Source organism: Hippichthys cyanospilos, chromosome 16, assembly GCF_059441005.1.
Source record: "Hippichthys cyanospilos isolate Australia breed blue-spotted pipefish chromosome 16, RoL_Hcya_1.0, whole genome shotgun sequence".
Taxonomy (NCBI): Eukaryota; Metazoa; Chordata; class Actinopteri; order Syngnathiformes; family Syngnathidae; genus Hippichthys; species Hippichthys cyanospilos.
Genome location: NC_142384.1, coordinates 10,638,832 through 10,663,323, shown reverse-complemented (window position 1 = coordinate 10,663,323; position 24,492 = coordinate 10,638,832). Strand labels below are relative to the sequence as shown.

Here is a 24,492-nt window from a genome sequence, read left to right as displayed (position 1 = left end):
CACAGAATAAGATGAACAATAGATTTATAATGAAGTAAATACGATAAATCACAAATATCCAATGGAAGGAAAATGCCCCAAGGAAAATAAGTGGTCCAATTTCATTTCAAGTTCAGTAAAGAGCAAAGAAAATCAAACGGAATAAAATGGTGCTGTAGTGTCACATTTTGGACACTGGGTGGCACCCACCTAATGACCTACATGATAGAAGAAGTTCAAAACTACACAAAGAAGAAATCCATCCATTTTCTATAGCCACTTATCTTCACAAGGCTCGCAGGCTTGCTGGTGCCTATCCCAGCTGGCTTTGGGCAGATCACGATACAGAAATCCAGAAATGCTGTGTGCTAAATTAATGAAACTAGATGCCAATGCTAACGCGAATGCGAGTGAAGTGTTTCACTTTCTGTCACTGCAGCGACCAGCAAGCTATTTCACACAATCATAACAGCTGGTCACTTCGGCTAGTAAGTTGCAGTGTGCATCTGGACATTGCATGTAGAAGCAAGAATTTTTGTCTACTGATCTTTCTACTCCCTCCCATAGCTGAACAACTTGCCAAAGGCGGTGTCGGCAGCCCATACCTACCTAAAGAAAACCCCCAAAGACCCCCAGCTGACCAAAAACATGAACTACTACAAGACTCTGATTGAAGTAGAGCCCCATCTCATCGACCACGAGGAGCAGCCATATGAGGTTCTGCCACATCATTAGTCCCATGATTGAATCTTAAGATCGCTCTTTGCTGGTCACAAAAGTATCATCATTGAAAAACTGGGCGAAATGTGTTTAGAGTGTCTTCGTGAAGAGCGTGACGCTGTATAACAGTGGCGACTTCAGCAGCAGCGCTCGCCTCATGGAGCAGGCCGTCACCTCCTACTTGGACGTGTACGCGACCTGCTTGGCCGCCTGCGACGGATCGTACGAGATCCTCGAGTTCAAGGACTTCTATCCGACACTTGCTGGTTGGTGCACACACACCACAGTTTAGTTTAGAAACTATAATTGAAACTAGATCCACTACTGACAACTGTATCGGCTGTGATAATTGGTGTATAGAGGGCTCTTGGGGGACGCACCACCACTTAAAGACAAAAAATAATGTACTGTATTTTCCGCACTATAAGGCGCACCGGATTATAAGGCGCACCCTCAATTAATGACATTTTAAAACCTTTTCCATATAGAAGGCGCACCGGATTAATAAGCGCACCCTCAATTAATGACATATTTTAAAACTTTTTCAATCAGAATATAGTAATACTCAAAGTAATAACAATAATAACTCAAATAATAACTCTAAAACTCTAGCATAATAACTCAATTTCAATATGACCAACCTTGTTCAACTGTAAAAGAACACAAAAGAAACAGGTAAATCTTTATCAATTCATTCCCCATCTACGAATCCTAATCTCAATATTGATCCATATATAAGGCGCACCTGATTATAAGGAGCGCCATCGGCTTTTTAAAAAAATTAAGGCTTTTAGGTGCGCCTTATGGTCTGGGAAATATGGTAAGTAAAAAAATGTAAAGTAAAAAATAGCATTATTTAATCCGTTTGTGTACACACACATATACAAATATACACACAAATATACATATACATTAACACATACGGTATATATGTGTATACACACACACGATATATATATATATATATATATATATATATATATATATATATATATATATATATATAAATTTTGATTTTTTGAACACAATCTTTCATGTTGATCATTTGCTGATTGGTTGCTTTTTTTGTGTGTGTTCAGATCTGTACTTGGAGGCCCTTAAATGTAAAGTGGGCTGCGAGCAGCATTTGACTCCCACCGTGGGGGGCTTCTTCGTGGACCAGTTCGTGGCCACCATGTACCACTACCTCCAGTTTTCATATTATAAACGTATGATTCTTCTTTTTCTTTTTACACAACTTCCGATGGACTTTGATTATCGGCCACCTCGCCTACAGTGAACGACGTCAAGAGCGCCGCCCCGTGCGCCGCCAGCTACATGCTGTTCGACCCCGCCGACAAGGTGATGCGTCAGAACGTGGAGTACTACCGCTTCTACCGGGAACAGTGGGGCCTAGCCGACGACGACTTCCTGCCGAGGCCCGTAAGTCCCAAAAGCTTGAACGTCGGCGCTAATGCGGTGTCGGCATTCTAATTAGAGAGCCGCGCTCCCTTTGCCAGCTGCAATGTCACATAAAAACTCGGGCTGTGCATTTTATTTGCATTCTAACGCCAGCCATAAAGAAAGCGCTAAATTTGTCGCTTGAGATCCTTGACGTCCTAACAAGAAGCCTTTATTACTACTATTACCAATTGAAACTAAAGTCAATGTTTTTTTGTTTTTTTTTTGGCACCTATTGACAGTTTGTCAATGAATTATCATAACATAAAATCCGTTTTTTGTATTCCTTAAAATAATTAAGAGTATTTACAAGGGATGTCAAGATTCCGACCCAAGTCACGTCATTTTCAGCTGATCTGAATTGAGGGGGGGTCAGCGTTAGAAAATGTACATTTCATCAAATTTTATTCAGTCTCCTTTTTTCAAACAGATAATGCGAAAAGAAAAAAGTGCACTACACGCAACATGTTAAAAGTCAGAAACATGGTTAAATACAGCCAATGTTTTAGGCTACTTGGTTAAATGAGTGGTTCACCATTCATAAAAAAGGCTTTGTGCATTAAAAAAAGATAAAAAAGAGTTTACACGTTTTTTCCAATCCTTAATATATTGCTGAGGTATGAAATTGGGACTATGGACTGATCCCCAAAATCGGGTGACTCAGACTCGGGTGCAAAAAAATGGAGCCGTAGTATTTATATTCATTTTGATGAAAAATAAAGAATAGAAAATTGTGTTAGCTCCTCTTCCTCGTTAGACCGAGCCTATTTGTTTTTTGTGCACGTTTTGTGTTTCTGGGTCTCAGGAGGATCAAAAAGATATTGTACGGTGTAATTATTTAATCAATTCGTCTCCTCCCTCTGCAGGAGGCTTCCAGATATTTCAACCAGACCACCAAGCAGAAGGAGATGCTGCAATTTGCTATCAACTACCTGCAAATAGAGCACGAGGTACACGCGACGCAATCTGCAAAGGCCAGCTTTTGGAAGTTGGCCCCAAATGAATTTAGCGGAAGAAAAGAAATCATTTCACTTGAAAATATCACACTGCCTTAGAGATTGCTTGCGGCATTACGGCTAAGTAGCAAGTAGCCCGTATGGTCCGAATCCGGGGGTGGAAAGTGAGGTTGTTTTCCGTCAGCGGCGTGTGGTATGTGGTCAGGAGGTGTGGACCGCAAGACGCCATAACTCGCTATTCCCCACAATGAATTCCAGGCTGACATTTTGACCAAGAAGAAAACAAGAAGATAAAAATGTCTGCTTACTGTCCTCTTTTGACATTTTTCAAGGGTGAGGTGAGTCCGGAAGCTCAAGCCGCCTCTCGGCGTTCCGAGCGACCCGACGCCGAGTTTGAGGGGGTGGGCGACTACGAGGAGTCCATCCTCTCCGAGTGGTGGCAGGAGCCCAAGACCAAGTGGGACACGGGCGAGGTGCCGGAGTGAACTTTGAACCTGACAGAGAAAGGAGGAACTCATCATGTCGATCGAGATGGAAGATTGACGTGTTTGCCCTTGGCTGTCATCAGCCTCTATTATTAAATGTTGTTTTGTTTTTGTTTTTTTTCAAAATAACTGTTGTCTGTGCCACACCCTTGCAGCTTTAATTGGAACAAAAGCAGCTAAAGAAGTCCAATTTTTTTTTTTATACCAAACATTGTCTCAATATTAAAATAAGATGTTTTTCTATCCAATTGTACATCAGCTGTATTTTTCTCGTTTAATCTCAGTAATTTATTAAATTTAGTTAAAAAAAAAGGCCTTATTTTGTCCACTCTTTTTATGTCTATTTTGTATGAATATTTTAAATGCTATTATATTAATATCATTTAAAATATATTTTTTGAATTGGGAGTTTATTTTTAATTTGGAAAAAAAAAATGTGTTTTAAGAATATTTTGACTTCACACTCACTTTTTTTCATTGCGATGTATTATTTTTATAGTGTGTGTTTTAATGTTAAATTAAAATAGAAATTAGCTTAGAATATTCAATTTTTTTATATTGCATATTTTTTACTAATTTGTTTGCATCAAACTTTTTTATTTCATCTTTCAAACTGCATTTTTTAATCTTGTATTTTTTATTGTATTTTATGTTGATTTTTTATTCTTCATTTTTTATTTTAATTTTTGATAAATTCTTTGTCAGCATTGCAGTTATTTTTTGAAAAGCAATATTCATTTTATCACATATTTTCTAAATAGTAATTCAAAAATGGATGTCAAAAAACTTAACATTTTATGTATGTGTTTTATTATTATCTAATTGGTCTATTATAGCTAATAACAGCAAAATATCTCACTAAATAGGAGGGAAAGTAAGCTGTTTTAACACTAACAATATTTAAATATTCTTGAATTATACAAACATCTCATAACAACCAGACAAGAAGTGACGAGAGTAAGTTTAATTTTTTAAATTTATTTTCCTCTTCACTTTTCTCTATCTGCAAGGCTTTTTTCTTCCATTTTTTTAAATTTTGTCTAAATTCAAAAAGTGTCTAAAAATATGGTCTTTTTTTTTCTTTTCAAATGATGATAGCAGCTCTGCACATTACATTACACACACTCTCCTAATATGTGCCACACTAGTGCATCCCACACAGTGCAAAGCTTAAACCCCATCCAGAAAAGTGCACGCTCATGCACACTCACACACCCGCCATGACAGCGGGCTCAATCACCAACGAAAAAAAAAAGTGTAAAGAAAAAAAAATTGCTGTTCAAAATGTTCCCCTCAACCATACGGTGCATTTTAACATTCAGCATAGCTTGCACATATTTACAATAAAGAGCAGTCCCTGCAGGAAGTGATGCGCTCAGGGACACAAAATGGCGGCGTTCTCGTGAGAATTTAGTAGGAAATCACACAAAAAAATTAACACTTTTGCAGGCTCAAAACCAGAAGGAAAAGGAAAAAAAAAAAAAAAGTAGTACCGGTACACATGACACCACATGCGATTTTGGTGTCCCTTGATTAAGTGGGCATAAAAGGATTTTGCTTTTTCTTTGGCTTTTTTTTTTGTCAACACTTGAAAAGAGCCTCTTATGCTATTTTTCTTCTTACCTTTGATTTTTTTTTTTTTAATGAAAACACATTTTTTTGTTTTCGTATAAATATTAACAGTGGTTAACTAATATTTACACTTGTCTGGCAGTTGATATATAATAAAAAAATCTAAAATATTGCAGTTAAAATTTTTACAGTGGTGCTTTCAAACCCTCCCTAAAAAAAAAAAAAACTAACTGATCTAATGTGTATTTAAAAAATAGTACTCAAAGCACCACAACATAGATGCTAAAAATAGCATTAGCATGAAGCTAGCAGTGCCTTTTTTTCCGGCAGTTGTTTGCTTGTTTTAAACAAGTGTTTATATTTCTTTGAAGACATTTGATAGTAAATTTTAACATATAGTGCTATTAAACAGCTCAAATAAATTGACTGAATGATAGCTTGTATTTCAAAAAACTCCAAACTCAAACAGTTGGTTTAAAACCAAGTTTCGATTGTGTTAATAGAAACGCTGTATAAGGAACCCTAATCTAAGGGAAACTGTTTTTGTATGTCCTGATTTTGTATGATATCCTACTAATTTGTCACAATAACAAGTTCCTATTAGGAATGAGAACTTTTTCCTCACATCAGATGTAATGACCCTGTTAATGTGAAGATGGGCGCTAATTACTAACAAAGCAAAATGGACTCTTTTCAACATCCATGAACACAAACAAGGGGAAAACCCCCGAAGTCTCATTAGGTGACATTCTTCTTCATGTTATTATTACACTGAAAAGTAGAAGGGCTTTGTAGTGACGTGCACACATTCTTCTTCTGTTCTTTAAAAAAAAAAAAAGCAAAGCGTTGGGTCCAAACAGTAGAAAGGTGGTGAGCATGGCGAGTCAGTGAATTGTCTGGTCTTAATACCCCCCCCCCCCCCCCCCCCCCCAAAAAAAAAAAAAAAATCCCAAAATTGTTCAGTCTTCCTGAAACGGGTCCACTCAGACGAGTCAGTTGGCAGTTGGGATAAAAACACTTGGTCCTTCCTCAAGTTCTTCTTTGGAAAACATGCTTGGATTTTTTTTTCCACACTGATTGAATCTGATAATAGCCCATGCCTAGTTTAGACTAGCCCAGATCCAGTCCAGATTTATTCATGTTCAGTCCAAAGATGGTACAGTGGAGCTCCAGTCCTAATCCATTCCATACAGCCCAAAACGGTCCAGCTAAATCTAGATCTCATTCCAGACCAATCCATGTCTAGTACATAATTGGGGCCGATATTGTGTTTTAGGTTTAGTCCAGATCCAATCCCAATCCAGTCCAGGTCCAGTGCAAATTGGTTGCCTGCATCATAGAAATCTAGTCCAAATCAGGTTCAGACTCATGCCAGTGCAGGACAGGGTCCAGCACAGTAAAATTCTGGTCCAAATTTGGTCCAGGTCTAGTCCAGGTTGCTCAATAATCAATCCGGGTAGAGATGTGGCCTATATCGGTCATCTGGTCCTGATTAAATATAGATTTGTTCTCAACGCAGTCTGGGTGATGTGGTTGAGATACAACCTATACGAGCAGGTACTGGCTCGGGAAGTCAAGATTGACTCAAAATCTGATTCAGATTCATTTGAATTCTAAATCCATCCATCCAGATGTCACCCCGATCCAATAGACATCCCAACTAAATCCGGATCACAATGAGTCCAGTCCAGATATAGACCAGATCAAATCTGAATCCGGTCCATGTATGATCCAGTCCAGGCTCTTAAAGTGGAGGAAATGTGCGTGAGCTCTTGAGGCTGTGGCAGGGAATGAACCTCTTTAGCATCTTTAGCTTATTTTACAAATCAAGCTAGTAAAAATTTCATTAGAAGAAGTCTGTGGTTCAGGCAGGCAGTGCGGACATCTTGGCTGATTTGCTTTGTCGTGACGTTGGAGGAAGACCCCGCTGTGTCCCACACAGTCAAGAGAACATTGATGACAATGAAAGGAGGACTGGAGAGACGGGAACAGGAGTGGAAGACATTTTGTTGTTGTTGTTCCCTTTTTTTTCTTCTTTTTTTTTCCTCCAACGTGGACATCGTGCGACCAAGATGATGATGAAGAAGAAAGGAAGTTGGCAGGACACTGAGACGGATGATTGGTGTCTTATCCTCCACCAGATCTGAAAAATGTATTGTTTTTATTATATTATTGTTAGTAATAATAGTAGTAGTAGTGGTGGTAGTATAGATGAAAGTATAAAAAATGATGGACGTCGTACCTTCCTCTCCGAATGTTTCTGCATCCACAAAGCATTTGACAGGGAGAAAAGAGAAAATTTATAAATGACGATGAAGCGTGGGAATGCTAAGTGACCGGCCACCTCCATGCTGGAAAATTGAGTCAACAATTCATATGCACCTACTTGCATAGCACAATTGTGAGATTTATTTACTGTTATGTTACATTAGATTACAGTAAAACCTCTAAAACACGAGGAATATCGCTTTAGATACCACTGATAGCTAGCTGTGTGGCTAGCTGCGTAGCTAGGTAGTTAGTGTCAACATGGGCCACTAAATATACTGTTTTCAAGCTTAATTTGACAGCATGAAGTCCTGTAGAGGGATCGAATATAAAATTGATAGCTCGCTATGTAGCTAGGTAGATAGTCTCGACAAGGGCCACAAAGTATACGGTTTTTAAGCTTAAGTAGAAAGCTTAAAGTACAGTAGAGGACTCAAAGAAAAACATTCGATAGCTAGTTGCGTAGCTAGCTAGGTAGGTAGTCTCAACAAGGTCCATAGATAAACTCATCTTTTCAAGCGTTACTAAATAGCCTGAAATACCGTAAATGGCTAGAACAGCTACAATCGATAGCTAGCTGTGTAGCTAGCTGCGTAGCTTGCTAGCATCATGTAATTAGAGCACTAATTAGGAGGAATTAAATGAGATTTGTTTAATCTAGAGAGGAAGAAAAGAAACACGATGTTTGTGGTGTTGATGGTGTTGCCTGTTGGTCTCTGGAAATTAATAAATCCAATTATGCTATGGGAATGTTTATACAATTAGAGCATGTTATAAATAATGACACACGGTTAAATTATGACGCACCCAGTGTATAGTAGAGGTGGGCAGTCTATCAGTACTGACGGACGCCCCTTTTGCCGACAGACCGCCAAATGACGAGAAACATTATAAAATGACAAACTGCTGCAGAACGGTAGATTTCACCCATCATTTTCAGCCTTCAGTGCAATTGTCACCAGCCCGCTACCTGGATCTGACACCTTGTCACCTGGTTGAATCTTCCAGGTTTTAGACATTTTTTTAAAGTGCCATACACTTGAAAACATTGAAGCATAAACACAGCTTACATAGGCAGTAAACATTCAAACATGCACCCAAGGACAACTGGCTGAGCACTATACTACAAGTATGCTGCAGTTACAATTTTAGGAGGAATTGTTATTGATGTGTTGCAGTGAGTAACACTCACAGGAATTACTTTTTCTTCACTGAGATTCTCGATCATAGCTAGGGTCAGTGTTTGTACAGTACTTCAGTCCTGGTTTCGTGACGTGAGATGCATACGTTGTACAGTATCCTGCCCAATTCACTCAACAGGCCTAAAGTAAATAGCAATGTTTATAATTGAGTATTAAGATATTTTCGTGTTATTTAGCGTTTAAAATGTGATTTGAATGAATAAATCGCTTGCACATAGTTATCATTTAATGGGCACATTGCAAAGTGCATGGGGTGACAATCACTCTGATAGGCTCTTAGCTAGGAAAAGCAAATTGAGTTACTATATAAAAATAAAAACTCACAAACTGATTCGTTCCGTTCTAATTCTTTCTCATGGCAAAAACAGCTTCCTAAACTAATCAAAGTTTGAACAGTTTGCGTTTGACTTTAGAGGTTCCTCTGCTTCGACATGACATGCAGAGCAGCAGGTCGAAGCTAAAACCTCCCACCCCGACGGACAGCTCATGCATACATGCGGCAGACTGCACACACTTACCTCTGACCCTAAAAGGATTCCTTCAATAGTGTTTCTGATTCTTTTCAATCAATCGGGCTGCTGTCTGTAAATGTTCAAGGCAGGTGGTCCTTTTAGGCCAGAGTGTCAACGGAGACGAGAAGCGAGAAGCATGCACAGGTGAGGAGAGCACCGGGCCAAAGCGAAGGAGGGAATGCAGCGGTGGTGCCTGGCACACTAGAATCATCTTAAAGCCTACAAAGGTGTGTGTTTAGCTGCAGGACGATGACCACGCCCCTCCCCAGAATGAGCCCTGGCAAACTTGTTGAGCAGCGTGGAAGCAGGCGGGAAGGACAAACGCATGCCAGAACTCTTACTTAAAGCCCCATCCTGTCCCCCCCAGGACTATAGCTGCCAGGAGAATAGCACCTGCGATGGAGCCTATTATGATATTGGTGCCACTAGGACCTGCGCAAAGGAAGGAGGACAGGGGAGGAGGAGGAACAGGAAACAGAACCTTCAGTGAAAAGAGTCAGCTTGTAGAAAAGAAGAGAATTGGTTTCTAGTTGCATTCATTTATTTGCCATAGCTCCCCCGTAAAGCTAAATGGAATGTGGCCTGAGAGTGGACAGTGTGTTCTGTTGAATACGCACACACGGGTTTATTGAAATTGGTGCTTGGCATTGGCTATTTTACAAAATTGATGGCCGATAAAAAATGAATTTGAAACTGTTAACTTCAATAAACTACATTATTTAAATTCTCATTGAAGTTTATTAGCTGTTCAGAAGACCCTGGGGACACATTCCACTTTTGTTTATGAAATTTTTGGAACATTTAAAGGGTTTGAGAATTTTAGGGAGCTTTTTACTTTTTTACGCTTTTATTGAACTTTTTTAAACCTTTTGATAACCTGGGAGCTCCTTGAACTTTTTCAAGATTTTGCTATGAAGTTGTATGTTGTCTAAAATTATTTTTAATAAAGATATATTCTGTTGTACTGAAAATATTGGCTCCAAATATCGATTATTGACCTCCTTGACTCCTAATGATATTATCTACTACTAGCAATGATACTATCTCTAATTTTAAAAAGGATATTTGTGCTTAGACTAGTGGAAATGCATAGAAAAAAAATATTTAAAAAAACAAACAACATTTTGCTTGGATTTGTCTTAAATCCAAATTAGCATAGTCAACTTGAAGTTCCCAGGCAACTAACGTTAACAAACCATGAAAATGTTATGAGACATGATAGGAGGACAGTGTTAAAGAATGGTTAAAGGCTTAAAGGAGTAAACAATAAAGAGTTGCTGTGCACCTTTCTTTTCCGGGCCCGTCGGGACGGTGGGCTCGGGAATGGGATCAAAGACGCTGCAATCCTTGCCGGTGTAGTCTCTGTCGCAGATGCACTTCACCTCATTGCTGCACGTCTGGAAGAAAAAAAAAAATCGTCAGAGCATCCACTACTTGTGTCTGCTCAGCATTGGAACTTCACGCTAGGTCGCTCTACCCCATGGTCAGAACAGATTCGTCCCAAGTTGGACCCAGCGCAGCTGCTGAGGTTGAAGGCCGCCACCGGGTGGCAGCGTCGCTCCAAGCACATCATGTTGGGCCCGCAAGGGGTGCCGTCCTCGACGTAGCCCAGGTCCGAGCCGTCCTCCAATAGAGCGTGGCCGCCCCTGAAAGAAGCGCACAGCACGTTTCCGTAGTCATCCTCACTAGACGGATCAGAACCTCTTGGAGCGAAACTTACCGACAGTCTAAATATTTGTTCTGGTGGTAAAGGGTGAAGCTGGTCACATCGCCTTGAAGGTCCCCAAATTTTGGCTTGCTGCTGATATTGGCGCAGAACAGGAAGCCGCACAAAACATCTCTGGACAGGACCAAACCAAACTGTTTGTTAATTGCTGAATACATATATCGCATATTTTCTGTTTGTGTATACTAAAAACAGGCCAAAGGAATAAATGTAAATAATTGTGCTTTGCAATGCGAATCAAACTCTTTCCATGACCACCCTTGTTAATCAAAACACGGATATGCTGTCAAAAATGCTCCAAAAAACAAAAACTGCCATATTGTGTATTTTAAAGATGAAAAATAACAATACACAAACTTTAACTTTTAAAAATTCATCATTCTCTGTTTGCCAAACTTGGGTTGCATTCGCTGCCAAATGAGAATGAGACCGCCCGACTGGCGGTCATTTTTCAGGTGTGTGTGCGCAAGTATTTCATAAGGATTTTGTTGGTATGCGCCTCACAAACACTGTTAAAACACCCAAATATGCACTCCAAAATAATGAATTGTAATGAGTTGTAAGTTGTCTTCCATAAAAATAAAGGCCATCACTCACGGTTTGTTGCACTGAAGCCAGCCTTGGCCGCCTGGACCCCGACCGCAGTTCCCTTTGTCCGTCCCCTCGGCGTTGAGCTTCTCATAACAAAACCTGTCTGCTGAATCTTGGCAGATGATAGAAAAATAAGAGCAGGCTGAAACAATACGATGAAGTTAGTCAAGCAATACTTACTGAAACCCCAGAGCGCCCTACACTGTCCGTCTCGAGTGCGACATCGTCCGCCATAACATCGACCCTGAAAGGACAAAATGACGTGTACATATCCAAATGTACACACACAAAGTACATTTGCACAAAAGGAAGCTCTTACTTGATTAGTTTCACACGTGTAGCCATCCAACTTATGGACATTGTGAGGACACTGCAGAAGGGACGGACAAAAAACTGATTTTGGTTCTTTTAAAGTGGGCTACAAACATGCAGATAATGTGTATGTATGCATGAAACTACCTGGCTTGAATCTCCAGTGCAGGTTTCTGGAATGTCACAGTCATTGACAGCCTCTCGGCACACCGCGCCTCTTAGCTCATACTGAAAAAGCAAAACAGTTTAACGATTACGCGCTGACGCTTCCAATCAATATCTGTCGTATGCACCTTGCAGCCACTGCAGCACAGTCCATTACTGCACATGGCGTCGTGGGTGAGTGTGCATTTTTTACAGCAGGCTCCTCCACTGCGAGCGCACTCCTGCAACCACACACACGATTTAGCTTTAGCTGTCTTGGAATAGCATCAAAAACGGAGATTTATACTCACCACTTGGGATCCACAGTCACACTCTTCACCGGTTTCTACAAAGCCATTGCCGCATTCTGGAGGGTCTAGCAGCTGTGAGCATAAACGAACTAATTTTGAACCATTAAACAACTAAATCTTATTTGGCACACATTTCTTTGCAAGTTTACCATGACGGGGCAGATTATTAAAGTTATATTCGAAAGCCACAGATTTCTCTCTATACTGAGAACAGAAACTGAGGAAGATACTTGTCTCAACAGACAACAACAACGAAAATACTATTCTATAATACTACAACTTCTAAAAACAATACACTCATCGAGCAGTTAGGAAAAAAAGGTCATGCATGATGATTAATGCAATGCATCTCTTTCTGAAGAGCAGTATTTGACCACCAGGAAGTAGTAGATAGTCATGATGACACTAATGAAGCTTACTTTCACAACTACTGCGACATGGTTTGTTGCCGTAACATTAGCAATTGATTGCAGATGATAAAGGACTGTTGATGTTTTGTCTGTCTTAATGTGTTGCTGCACCATTTGTGCTCATTGTTTAAAAGTTGGAACACAGAGTTGCTTTTTGTCAGCCCATCTATGCCATTTTGTAATGTGTTTGCATTAAGTTGGCAGAAAGCAAAGTTGTGCAGATGTTTTAAATGCAAAACTACGACCAGTGATGTTTTTGTCTAATGTTTAATCTGACAGTAAAATAACAAGGCTCGATATATTTATTTGTCGGTCCTCTCACCTTGTAGGGCTTATTGAAAAGGCAGCTGCCTCCTCCCCGGAGCAAGAACTGGATGTACTCATCCACGCTGCAACGAGAGAACTTTCTGGGTAGGTAGTATCTGCGTCAGAAAGCAAACAAAAATACAAACATCAAGACCATTGTCATAAAAATACAATGCAATGATAACATGGTGCAAACGTTGTGGTGATTAATGGCGTTATGGTACAATGTGACAACAATGCAACCATCTGTACTACAAATGTTACTCAAATTCATCAAACTGTGTACAGCGCCATCTGGTGCGATGCACCAAATTTCTCCTTTGATTCATACGATAAAATGAAGTAAATTCATTCTTTACATCCTACCCAGTGTCCTCCATAATGCAGCCTAGCCAGGTGTCGGGACACCTGCAGTCTCCTACGGAAAAAAAAGGAACAAGGCCTTCAAATTATGAAATCACATGATGGTCAGCATTTCATAGAAATGTTCCAGCAGGATAAGACTCACTGGATTCCAATGGCGTCATTTAATAATGACACAAATGGCCTTTCAACTTTAATCAACAAACTCATTGTTCAGCACCAGCAATGTTCCAAATGCAGGTGAAAAAGCACGACAAGTCTAATTACAAAAGTGCTGGTGCAGGAATGTTCCTTCAATTTTTTTCTTTTCTTTTTTTTAACTGTCTCAGCACCCCTTACTTCACATCATACCCGCAGAGTTCCGTGCATTGTTCCACTTCATCCCGATATTCTGGCCCAGGCTCTGGCATAAAGTGATGGCCATGGCACCAACATTCCCAAACTGAAGCAAAAAAAACAAAAAACAACCTGAATTAAGGGGTGTTCAAGACATTTTGACATGTACTAAAGAAAAACAAAGTTCCCTCACTTCATTGATGCCCCCTCCCCTCGTCGGAGAGCAGACTCCTCCTGTGTATGCCGTCCCGCTACGGCCACTCTGAAACGTGCGCCCTCTAAAGGTGCACAAGAGAAACAAACAGTGTGACAACAGCAAAGGTTGCACTACGTTCAAAATTCATCTACTCACGAGAAAAGGTGGACAACGTCGCTCTGCTCGCGAATATTGTCCCGCCTGTACTTCATAAAATTCTGAAGTGTGGTCAGAGGGTCCTCCACCACTGGCACCATGTTCTTTGAGGTCCATGTCTCCATGGCGACCAACACGATTCTCGTGTTCAGCTGCTCCTTGTAGATCTACAGGATCACGACACCCAGGAAACACCCTTTGGTTATGAAGGGGCTAAAACCCAAGTGGTTTTTAATCATTTTTCAATTCTATGAAATATTATTTTCAGCCAACTACTCCTAAAATGGCGCAAAGCAATTTTGGATGATTAAAAAAAACAAAAAACAAACTCAAAACAGAGTGCTGTGCCCTCTATGTTTGATTGATTACATTTTGGAACTGCCTTTGTAGGTGTCTCTTTTTGTATTTTATTCAGCAAAAGATCTTGTCAGATCTGTTTTATTTCTGGCTTATCTGTCAGAAAATGCATCAACCAAAATTGTGTGCATCTTTTTAAAGACTTTAAAATCAAGTCACACAAGGCTGTGCAAGGGAAAGACTAAAATACAACTCAGAAATGATTTGCTTCGTGTTCCAAATTATTTGCTCTTAATTTGAAAAGGAAGAGGTACTGCTCCCGGCACGGCATTAAAAACCGTTACATGGGATTGAAGAAACCTTGAAAAATGACAAATACTCGCTAAATGCCTTCATGTACCCCAAGGGATACATTTTAGAACCACTGATATAGAGTATGCAAGTATGCTCATTCCAAACAACGTACCGCGTCCGCCATGTTGACCACCGCTTTGGCAAAGTTTTTCGTTTGGCTGCCGGAGCGTCGCAGCTGTCCAATCTGTGAGGAGACAAAACATGCGCAGATGGATGGATTGTCACTCTCACACACACACAAATCAACCTTCACTGTCAAACAGCCCAGCAAAGAGGCACATCAGGCTACGAACCCTCACCATGTCATTGTCGTTGACCACCATCAACTCGATATATTTGGTCTCGGTCTGCACGGAGGGTCTGCGAGCAAACCTCTTGGATCGCCTTGGTGCACCCGACACCTCCTGCTGCTGCTGTGGCGCCCCCCTTTGGGTTTCGCCACCTCCTCTGCCATCCCACTCGTTGTCCTCTGTGCAGTCTTGGCACACACAGGCAAACATTGCAGTTCATTATCAAAGTCATTAGGAAAGTAATTATCACCTTATCTGCATTATTCCAAAAAAAAAAAAAAAATCTGGAATCACACTCCAAATAGGTTTTATATATGCAGCTATGATGACAAGGAATAGTAAAAAGGGAATGCTATGTTGTAGACCAAAACATGAGGTTATTTTGGACGTTGCCAAATCAAGCACACAAATGATCTTGCCTACCTGCACAGTGGGGGGTGAGCCTGAAATCTGACATCCTATGGATCAGGTGGGCGCCGTTTTCCTACAACACAAGGCAATCAGGTAATATTCGTGCAAAAGAAAAAGTGTAAATGTTGAAGGAGAGAAAAAGTACTTTGGAGTAGCTTGCATGTTAATTCAATATTTATGTTGATCCTGAAGGCGAAGTTGAATCAAGTTAATCAGTAATTCTTTGAAAACAAATAAACAACTTTGTTCTCCGTGGTTGAAGCTTTCATATCTTTGAACTTGTGTTAAACTTGGGAATCCGACCTTGGGTTCAGAGACAAATAGAAAAGCGGTGTGCTTGTGCTCACATTGTGTGATTATGTTGTTATTAATTGCTATATTTGTATAACCAAGGTTACTGATACAGGACTGCTATTACTTCCACATGAACAATGGGGAGGTTACTTTGGCAAAGAAGGGAAAACAAAATAACTGTTAGCTTCGGTATGGCTTTTTAATGGTGTAGTGTGGGCCAGGAAAAAGGGCCAAAGAATTTCATTCTTCAGGGAAATGGCAGGAAGTGGATGTTTATAGAACAGAGAAGGAGTTGGGGGCTTTTGGGGGAATAATTGTTTTGCAGGGCCTTGGCTGGAGAAGGGGATCGGTCAGGCCAACCCGGAACAATCCTTGGATGAGGGAATCGAACCAAACGAGATGGCGTCAAAACATGATGTTCCCACCCAGAGGCCCTACGCAATGGAGCGTTCTCATCGATTGCAAACTACAGGAATATAACCTTGGGCGAAACTCGCTAGAGGTGCTTCTTTCTGCCCAACTTGTTCACAAGTTTTCGGTAGCAGAAGAAAGCCCAGAATTCTGTCTTTGAACTTACAGTATTGGACTTTGGAGATAAAGCTCGGCTCAAATTGCAATGAACAGTGAGTGCCGACATGATTGTATTTCAAGGTACTTTATATTTCTTTAATGTTTATTAATTATTTTATTAGTTATATGTACGTAAATCACTCCTTTAAGGGGAGATTAAACGAACACGCAGGAATAACCTGGTCACAGGGTAAAAACATATTTCCAAATTCCAACAATGTAAATTCATGAGCGGGTCACTGTTTATTTTTTAAAAGGGTAGTTCTCTTCTTTTGCCATTTTCCACTGTAAAAAGTTTTTTATAATTACATTTTTAGTTTCATGTGCAATTAACAATGTTAAAAACACATTTTGCCACATTTGCTGCCAGCTGAAAATATTGACGTGCGCAAGGATCGGGTAACGACCAATCCCAGCTCAGTTTGTGGATATCACATGACCAGCACTTGAGCCGTGGAATTGGACAGGTTTTGAAGACAAGAAAGGAACTTGGAAGGATGGCGCAATGAAGGAAAGAAGGAAAAAAAAAAACGTGGAAGGTATTATGAAATGTCACTCGCCACTTTTGGCACGCCATGTACATGTATAAGCTTGATTTCTGTATTATTTACCCCGCTGCTGTCATTGTGAACAGGTTCAATCCCGTAGGAGAAGAGACCGTCTGAGAACATCCCACTTTGAATGAAAAAAAAGGCCATACACAAGATGAATATGTTATAAAGTGCATAAAAGGTCAAAGCGGTGACGGTAGGGGGTCTTACCACAGACCGTGGCAAGTGGAGAGGGCCGCCCAGGACTCCGGCACACCTCGTAACCTTCCCTGGTAGTAACAGTGCTCTCCTCCCTGTGGACACACACAAACATGGAGGTTTCTCGCAACCGGTGACACACATGCGCATTTTCCTACTTCACAGCTTGACAGGTCAGCTGCGAGGTAAAGAAGAAGAAAAAAAAAAATCTCCCTCAGCAGAACCGTTTGTGACCTACTTTGCGTCCCATACTCGTCTGCAAATGACAAGTGAGGTGGAAGTCGAGCCTTCCTGGAAGGAGCTCTTCAATAAATCAACACCTGGTACTTAAAGTCACATCAGCGTGTCACTATTGGTCATATTTTTTTAGAAGAAACACAAACAGAGTAAGAATTTCTAAAGTATTAATTTTGCTGCTTAATTCATATTCCACAAATGTACTAGTAGAGCAAAATAGAACATCTTTTTGTAAAAACTTTTTTTTTTACTTGCCCATTTGATAAATTATATAATAAAATATTATTGAATAAATGAATTGTATTTACTGCACATACTAAATACATTAAGTACTACTGAAGCTCCAATTATAGTTGTCTTTTTCCACAAACAGTTGAAATGAAAAGCAATACAGTACAGTTAAAAAAAAGGTTTTGGGCAATTTTGTGGGACATAATCTATGTCGCATACAAGATGTATCGTTCCGTCGTTACGCAAATTCTTTCAATTTCAGTGACTTTGAAGCATGGATCACCGTGCTCCTTAAATGGAGGTTTGCCATTTGAAAAGAAAGGCCCGATTCGGTGACGCACGTCCCCGAACGCATCGCGCCTCCCACGTCCCGTGGCGTCACGTGACGCCTCCGTCAAGCGGCGCCACAATCTGGCCTCCACGCAGGACTCCATCTCCCTCCATCCTCCCTTGTCTTCTGCCAGCCACTCAACGCACTCGGGAATGCTTTTTTACTCCCGTTTTCCCTCCTCTCCCTTCCGCCAACCTCGTCTCTCATTCTCTCCGCTGCCAGGAACTTAATGACGCCGCTGAGCTAACTGGTTGCCTTGGAGACAGAATAGCCATTGGTCAGGAGGACGGAGGCAGAGCGGTTGGGTGGCTCGTTGGGCAACAAAGCGAAACATTAGCATGCCTTCTGGCTAGTAGCGGGCATGCGAAATCCTCTGTGGACATCATTTTACTGTTATTTCTAGAAAATGGCGACATCCTAGAGTAGCTTCTTGTTCTTTTGCTTTGATTTTCAAGCATATGCGCAAATGTACTAAATGCTTATGTGGCAGACTATTTCGGAAGCGCTTTCCAAAAATAGGACACGTGGTGACAATTAAAACCCATCAAGAAGACATAAAAATATCCTAAAAGCAAGCGCAAGTTTTGGTGAGGCCTAAAATAGACAGTGCGGCCACTTCATTACACACCTGCACGGAAGTAACAAAATATTGTACACTGAGGCTAGCCAATGAAAAACAGACAAACTTTTTGACTGTCTTTACATCTCAAAAAACAACAACATTGTGATGCTTTTCATTAGGCAGAAAAAATGTGGTAGAAATCTTAAATGCCTAAACACTGTATTGTCACTCATCCTTTTCATCAAACAGTATTACTATCCCCATGTGGTGTGTTATTTTTACAAATGATCAGCCAATCAAATGTGTTGAAAAAAGCTTGAGAGCAAAAAACATTTCAAGCGCCTGACAAGTGCCATACAACCTCACCTTGATCTCACTTTGTGAGAGCCTTTTTGGCATTATGACGCCACAAGATTGAAATTTGAAATGAATTTTAGAGAGGTTGACCTGTTTTGTTAACATGGATACAGCCAATATCAGCTGTAAAAACTTACAATTAACATGTAAAAACATATTTCCACGTGCATATGTGCTCCAGGCTCACCAGTTTTCTGGGTTTCTGGGTCATGTGACATTCTCCAGCTGAGCCATGATTGGTCCTTACCTGGGCCATTTGCACGTTTGAACTCATTTTTCACTCAACATTTGGAAAAACGTGTTTTTAAACATTAATTCTACCCAGAAATAATCTAGTTAATAAATAAATTTAAGGTACGTTTGCATGCAGATTTATAGCCGCCTATTACACGGTGGAGTCATCTTTTTATCGCATCAATCATGTATGTTAGAACTCTGAAAAAGAGTTTGGGTAGATGACGTATGCATGGTCGTTTGAATCTACGTATTACAGGAAGTCAACCCAAAGACCTTTCTTTACAATGTTCCATGTACCATCATTCGTCTAAACATGACATTCTGATTAATATTGCATTTGTGGAATATAAATTAAGCAGCAAAATTCACCCATTGTTGTCCATCTCAGGGGAAGCCATTTTGCCACTGCTGTCTACTGAAGATGACAGCTTGAGGATGAAGGCCCAATCATGCTTCACTTGTTTCCTGTGTTTGGTCATGTGGTATTCACAAACTGAGCCGTTTGTGTCGTTAGGAGCAATGGGCAACTGTGATGTCATTATCAGTTGACAATAAGTGGCAAGATGGCCGCCCCATAAGATAGATAAAAATGGGTGGATTTTGCAGTTTAATTCATATACTACAAACACAATATTACTTTTTGTAAAGAATATTTTTGACTTGACCTCTCCTTCAATCCAGTGGTGGCCCATCCATAGAAACAAAAGAAACAACAAAATTGTGATGTATCTGCTTGCTGACTCCTGTCCAGTAAAGCACCCCCAACAATGTTCGACACTTAATGTTTTTGTCTCTTACCGGCGATTGCAAAGCTCGACCGTCCGGCGTAAAATGTCGCTCCACATAGTCGGAGGAGAGCAGGTGACTGCAAAGAGAGGACGCATGAGGCTCTCTCTGTGTGCACAAGTACTAATGTGAAACATCTGCAGCAATTAAAGCATTGACGTGTCCATACAAACAAGCTGAGCGGGCAGTACTAACTGGTTTAGCTCCAGCTCCAGCGTGAAGGTACGTCCGAAGGCTTCCACCTGGAAACAGCTTTGGGCCAAATGGACAACCCGCTAAAAGTACAAAAACATAAACAAATCAATGAGGAGACAGTGTGCTGATACGCCAAAGCACAACAAAAGATTTCTATTTAAGAGAGCTGCTCTTGTGAAGCCCCATGAATAATTCGAGAGAATCGATAACGCTTTGAAAGCATCTCGCCACTTAAACTACTATGATGGATGACGGCCGAACTTCTCACGCTGGATCCTGGCCAGTGTGGAGGTGAGGAGGCAGTAAAAGGACCCAGCAGAGAGAAATGAGGTGCAGACGAAACAGAGAGGATCCGACAGCACCAGGGGAGCTTTGATGGAGGCTGCAGTGACTCACTCAGCTTGTACAATAAAATAGATCACAGCCTACATACAAATAGAGCATAAATTTTTCAGGAAACAACAATGATCCTTTGTTTGACTGGGAACATTTAAAGATTTCAAATGCAAAAGCAGGCGTCTATGTTTTTGGGTGAAGTGGAAAATATGAATTTTGTCATTTTGGTTTCCAGGTTAAAGCAAGAGATTTATAAATTCATATTAGGAGACTTCTGATTTGGAGATTTTGTTTCTGATTTTCAGACTGATTCTACATGAGGGGGATCGTCAAAAAACGATTCCGATCGCTTGTATTGGATGCACATTTTTCGTTTTAGGGCTGCTCTCCACTGATCATTTTCGTAATCGATTCATTTTTTTCATTTTAAATTTGGTTACTAGTTTGGTCAGTAAAGTGCTTTGTAAGGGCTGCAAATATTTATTTTGATAATCGATTAATTTGTCGAATATTTGGTTGGTTAATCAACTAATCAAATTTCAAAAAGCACATTTTTATTTCCATGCCTTTATGAAAAAACATATTTCAAACTGACATTCATTAACTATGATCAAGTTCCTGGTTTGGTGTGTAGAATGTCAGAAAACCCCACAAAACCTTGATCACTGTTTTCCAAAGTAAATATTTTAATAAATAAAATAAGCAATTATCGTAGGCCAGGCGTGAAAAACCCCGGTCCTCGAGGGCTACTATCCTGCATGTTTTTGAGGTGTCTGTCCGCCCATCGGACCTGATTCAAATGATCAGTCCATCAGCAAGCTCAGAGGAAACCTGATATCGATCCTGATCATTTGAATCAATTGATTTAAAAAAAAATGTTAAGAAAATCGCACATGGTTCAGAACCAGATTTGGCCAAACACCTATGCAACATGATTTTAAATACAGCATCCTGTCATGTGACAGGAAGTAGCTGGCATTCGAGCATCATTGGATCGCTCCAACAAGGACCATGGCTTATTGCTGACATGGACCCCATCTATAATTAATGGGGACATACTTCAACACACCACTGAATAAATGAAGCCGCTGGGAGCCCCAGCGGCCCCCTCCCTGCCCGATGATGCGATGTGACGGCAAACAAAGGCCCGCAATATAAAGAAATCACGCAAACACGAGAAGAAGAAGAAGAAGCTCGTGCGTGAGCAAACACGCACGCAAAGCAGGTCAGGTGGCATGAGCAAAAGCGGCGAGGCGAGCCGCATTGACATTCCGAGGGATTCTCACCGACTAAATGGGTCAAAAAGAACAGGCGCATGCTGAATGGATGCCACTTTGCATAGTTGAGCACAGTCGAGTAGCTGCAGAGAGATGCTGGAGCCAGAGAGGGAGACTGACAGGCTGTCGATTTGATGCCGTCACGCCCACGTGCGACAAGACGCACATGCTAGCAAAAGTCTGCCTGTGTCTTACATTTTCAACCTGCGTCTTACATTTTCAAAGGAAAAAAAAATCAGCTAAACTGCTACAGTAATCAGCCAGTATACAGCGTTATGGATATAATTTATAGTCACACTAGAAATAAAAAAATGAGATCTATAGAAAACTGCCATTACAGCCATTATATTCTAACTCAGGATAATGGAATAGGTAAGCCATTCTTTTAAATGATCCGTCATTGTTCTTTTAGGATAATTTTGTGGCATCGGTACTCGGTATTGGTGATTATTCAAGAGGCCATTGTCTGTACTGGGATTGGTCTGAAGAAAGTGGTTACATTTGTAAAGTACGCATTGATAACAGTTCATAAACATTTCTAAACAAAATAGTTCGATTCGGCATGCAAATAATGATTATTTTAATAATTGATTAGTATGTCAATTATTCTGATGCTTAAGTAATCAATATTGTCATGGGAATTTTTGAAATTGTAATTTCATTCCTTCCTTCCTTCCTTTTATTTATCTATTTTTTAACTTATTTCAAATTCAAAGAGTATTTTTTCAAAGATTTGATTGCTTTTTTGGTGGGAAATATGATATATATCATGAAATATATCATGGTATATATTAGAAAATCAGCAAAAAATGGTGATCACTGTTTTCACAAGTAAAAGCAGATGTTTGCAAATGCTTTCATTTGATCCCACACACTGCTAATAAGTCTGCTTCCATAGAGAACAGAGGAAATCTGACAATATTTCCAATAGAGAGCCTAAGGTAGATAGATAGATAGATAGATAGATAGATAGATACTTTATTCATCCCCGTAGGGAAATTCACATTTCCAGCAGTATCCTCAAGTCGAGATATAAGGTTATATACCTTATATACGAGATATAGAGGTTGTGAACATTTGGACAATTTTAGGTCCCTCATGAAGTTGGCAATTGATTAATCGATTAATTCTAGCACCTCTAATTTAAATACATTAAAAAGCAAATTAAATATATAAATAAATATAAAAAATAGATTTATGACATGATCATAAGACCATTTAGCGTAGGGATGCCTAATTCCTAGATCGTGTTGGGAGTACAGATTGCTCGCATGGCATCCTAACAATTGCTGCCAATCATTCGTTGTAAAATACGTCACTTGTTTGACATATCACAAAAACGAAATTGGTAGTCCAAAATTGATCATGCCACAGTGCAAAAAAAATGATCAGTAAGGCTGCCAAGAGATTAGCAGCAACACTGATGAAACTGCAGAAATTTCTGGCAAGTCCTGGTGGTTTAGTTACATTTGACATCTCCCCTTATCTTCATATGAACGGGTTATCATAAATGGGTGTGCACACTTGTGCAATCACATGATCTCCATCCTGAGTTCGAACTCACCGAGTTGGTTCCCGTGTCATTTTTCACTCTGGTGTCGAGGTGATCATGAGCCATTTCCTGCTCCGACTCAGTCGTCTGCACCAGACGTTTTGGATAGGTCATCTGGGCCGAAGTCTCGCTGTCCCCAGTTCTCTGCCCGGACCAGGACAACCAATCCCAGGTGCCACCATCCTGGCGTGGGCTTCTGTTTACACCTGGAAGGCAAAGAGTGCAGAAAATGAAAAGGGATTAAAATAAATAAACTGTTTAAGCCATTTTTGTTGACAAAATAGGTGACGTGGTCATTTTCAGTAATGAGCAAGTGGGAAATTTTGTTTTTAAAGTAGTAATGGTATGTAAAAATAAGAATTAGTATCCCTTTTAGAGTCTATTTGATAATACAAACAACTAAATTGGACACGTTTACTAGGTCTCTAACGATTACTCATTTATCGAAAAGAGTTATCGATTAATTTGATCGCTTAGTCGTCGATTAATCGTTGCCGCAACATTCGCTACATGTTTTTGTAATTTACAGCCTGCAGTGGGAAGTGTTTTTGTAAATAAATACCAAACACAATTTAGTCTCCCTAACATATGCAATTTGGACTGGGGGAGGAAGGTTGGACTACCCTGCGAGAACCCACGCAAGATGAGAGCTTAAACATACAGCAGAACCTTTTTGGCTGCAAGGCAACTGTGCTAACCAACCACCCACTCTGCTCACAAGTGCTCCTTAATGTAGCTCAGCGCTTATAGTGGCGTCTCTGCAGAGCTAAATGGGGCTTAAAACACATTGCAGTGGTGTTGCACAAGTTGTGGCGGTGCATCCCCATTGGCTTAAAAACAAGGAGTTGCTAGCACATGAGGGGGCTGCAGTACAAATGTTGTCAATGCAGCAAATCTCCATCCAGGCCACACCGTGCACACCACAAAACCCGGAGAGGCTCCGCGTTGATGGGTGCAAAGAGAGAGGGAGGCCGGCACCGGACAAAAGTGTGCACCCCCTTATCTGCCAATCATCGTGTCTTCTCTTACCTGACACCGCCAGCCGCTCGCCCACTGCAGCAAAGAGCAAGAAGCACCGCACCGCCAGCATGGTCGTCACACATTCCCGCCGGTCACCGCATGCAGGCCGCCAAAAAACGTCACCGAAACGAACAGAAGAAGAAAAAAAATGTCCAAAATAAAAATGAGGATGCAAAAAGACCAAGGTAGGTGTTATGGCGCGTCTGGTGCCATCATCTCCCCTCCTCTTCCTCGCGCGCGGACATCAACATCAGAAGATGCATTTAACCATGTTTCTTTTTCTCTTTATGGCGGCGGGGATCGATAAGGAGGATGAGGATGGATGATGGTGACGATCAGCGAGGAAGAGGCGCCGAGCGATAGGACGCGTAGCTCCGCGGAAGCATCGCTCCGCAGCGTGCGCGTGCGTGCGTACGCGTGC

At 40.7% G+C, this 24,492-nt stretch overlaps 2 protein-coding genes and 1 long non-coding RNA gene across 8 annotated transcripts in view; 1 reads left to right on the top strand and 2 right to left on the bottom strand.

Annotated features, from left to right (window-relative positions):
- The window catches only part of LOC148410527 (peptidyl-prolyl cis-trans isomerase FKBP10-like), an 11,910-nt gene extending 8,357 nt beyond the window's left edge, over positions 1 to 3,553 (bottom strand). Inside the window, exon 1 of the mRNA XM_088436039.1 lies at positions 3,404 to 3,553. Coding sequence (XP_088292165.1) covers positions 3,404 to 3,419 — 16 coding nt within the window. The 5' untranslated portion in view covers positions 3,420 to 3,553. The remainder of the gene's footprint in view (positions 1 to 3,403) is intronic.
- LOC148410525 (disintegrin and metalloproteinase domain-containing protein 11-like) lies at positions 1,712 to 24,492 on the bottom strand. 6 transcript variants are annotated; one of them, XM_088436037.1, is made up of 26 exons: positions 24,081 to 24,492; positions 23,064 to 23,257; positions 19,887 to 19,966; positions 19,704 to 19,770; positions 16,963 to 17,045; positions 16,813 to 16,876; positions 15,350 to 15,410; positions 14,936 to 15,114; positions 14,749 to 14,820; positions 13,986 to 14,152; positions 13,827 to 13,911; positions 13,649 to 13,739; positions 13,301 to 13,352; positions 12,951 to 13,050; positions 12,219 to 12,290; positions 12,057 to 12,149; positions 11,911 to 11,991; positions 11,771 to 11,821; positions 11,632 to 11,695; positions 11,458 to 11,563; positions 10,855 to 10,974; positions 10,612 to 10,780; positions 10,420 to 10,531; positions 9,476 to 9,566; positions 7,395 to 7,412; positions 7,124 to 7,295 (listed from the first exon to the last, which is right to left on the bottom strand). In XM_088436037.1, the coding sequence occupies exons 1-26, from the start codon at positions 24,139 to 24,141 to the stop codon at positions 7,280 to 7,282; spliced, it is 2,349 nt and encodes a 782-aa protein (XP_088292163.1). In that variant the 5' UTR covers positions 24,142 to 24,492; the 3' UTR covers positions 7,124 to 7,279. The 6 variants fall into 6 exon arrangements, 4 of the variants coding, with proteins under 4 accessions (XP_088292161.1, XP_088292162.1, XP_088292164.1 ...); XR_015868078.1 differs by having other exon boundaries at positions 7,175 to 7,295; positions 9,141 to 9,566; XM_088436035.1 differs by lacking the exons at positions 7,124 to 7,295; positions 7,395 to 7,412 and adding an exon at positions 1,712 to 3,589.
- LOC148410526 (uncharacterized) lies at positions 15,964 to 17,286 on the top strand. The gene is made up of 3 exons (XR_015868080.1): positions 15,964 to 16,133; positions 16,572 to 16,740; positions 16,836 to 17,286. It is a non-coding gene; the product is annotated as an uncharacterized LOC148410526 (long non-coding RNA).

Excerpts from the sequence above, each read along its gene's own strand:
- LOC148410525 (XM_088436035.1), bottom strand. The coding sequence starts at position 24,141 with ATGCTGGCGGTGCGGTGCTTCTTGCTCTTTGCTGCAGTGGGCGAGCGG. Across the intron at positions 16,877-16,962 it reads TCCACTTGCCACGGTCTGTG|TGGGATGTTCTCAGACGGTC; the intron begins GTAAGACCCCCT and ends TTTCATTCAAAG. Across the intron at positions 15,115-15,349 it reads GCTCACCCCCCACTGTGCAG|ACTGCACAGAGGACAACGAG; the intron begins GTAGGCAAGATC and ends GTGTGTGCCAAG.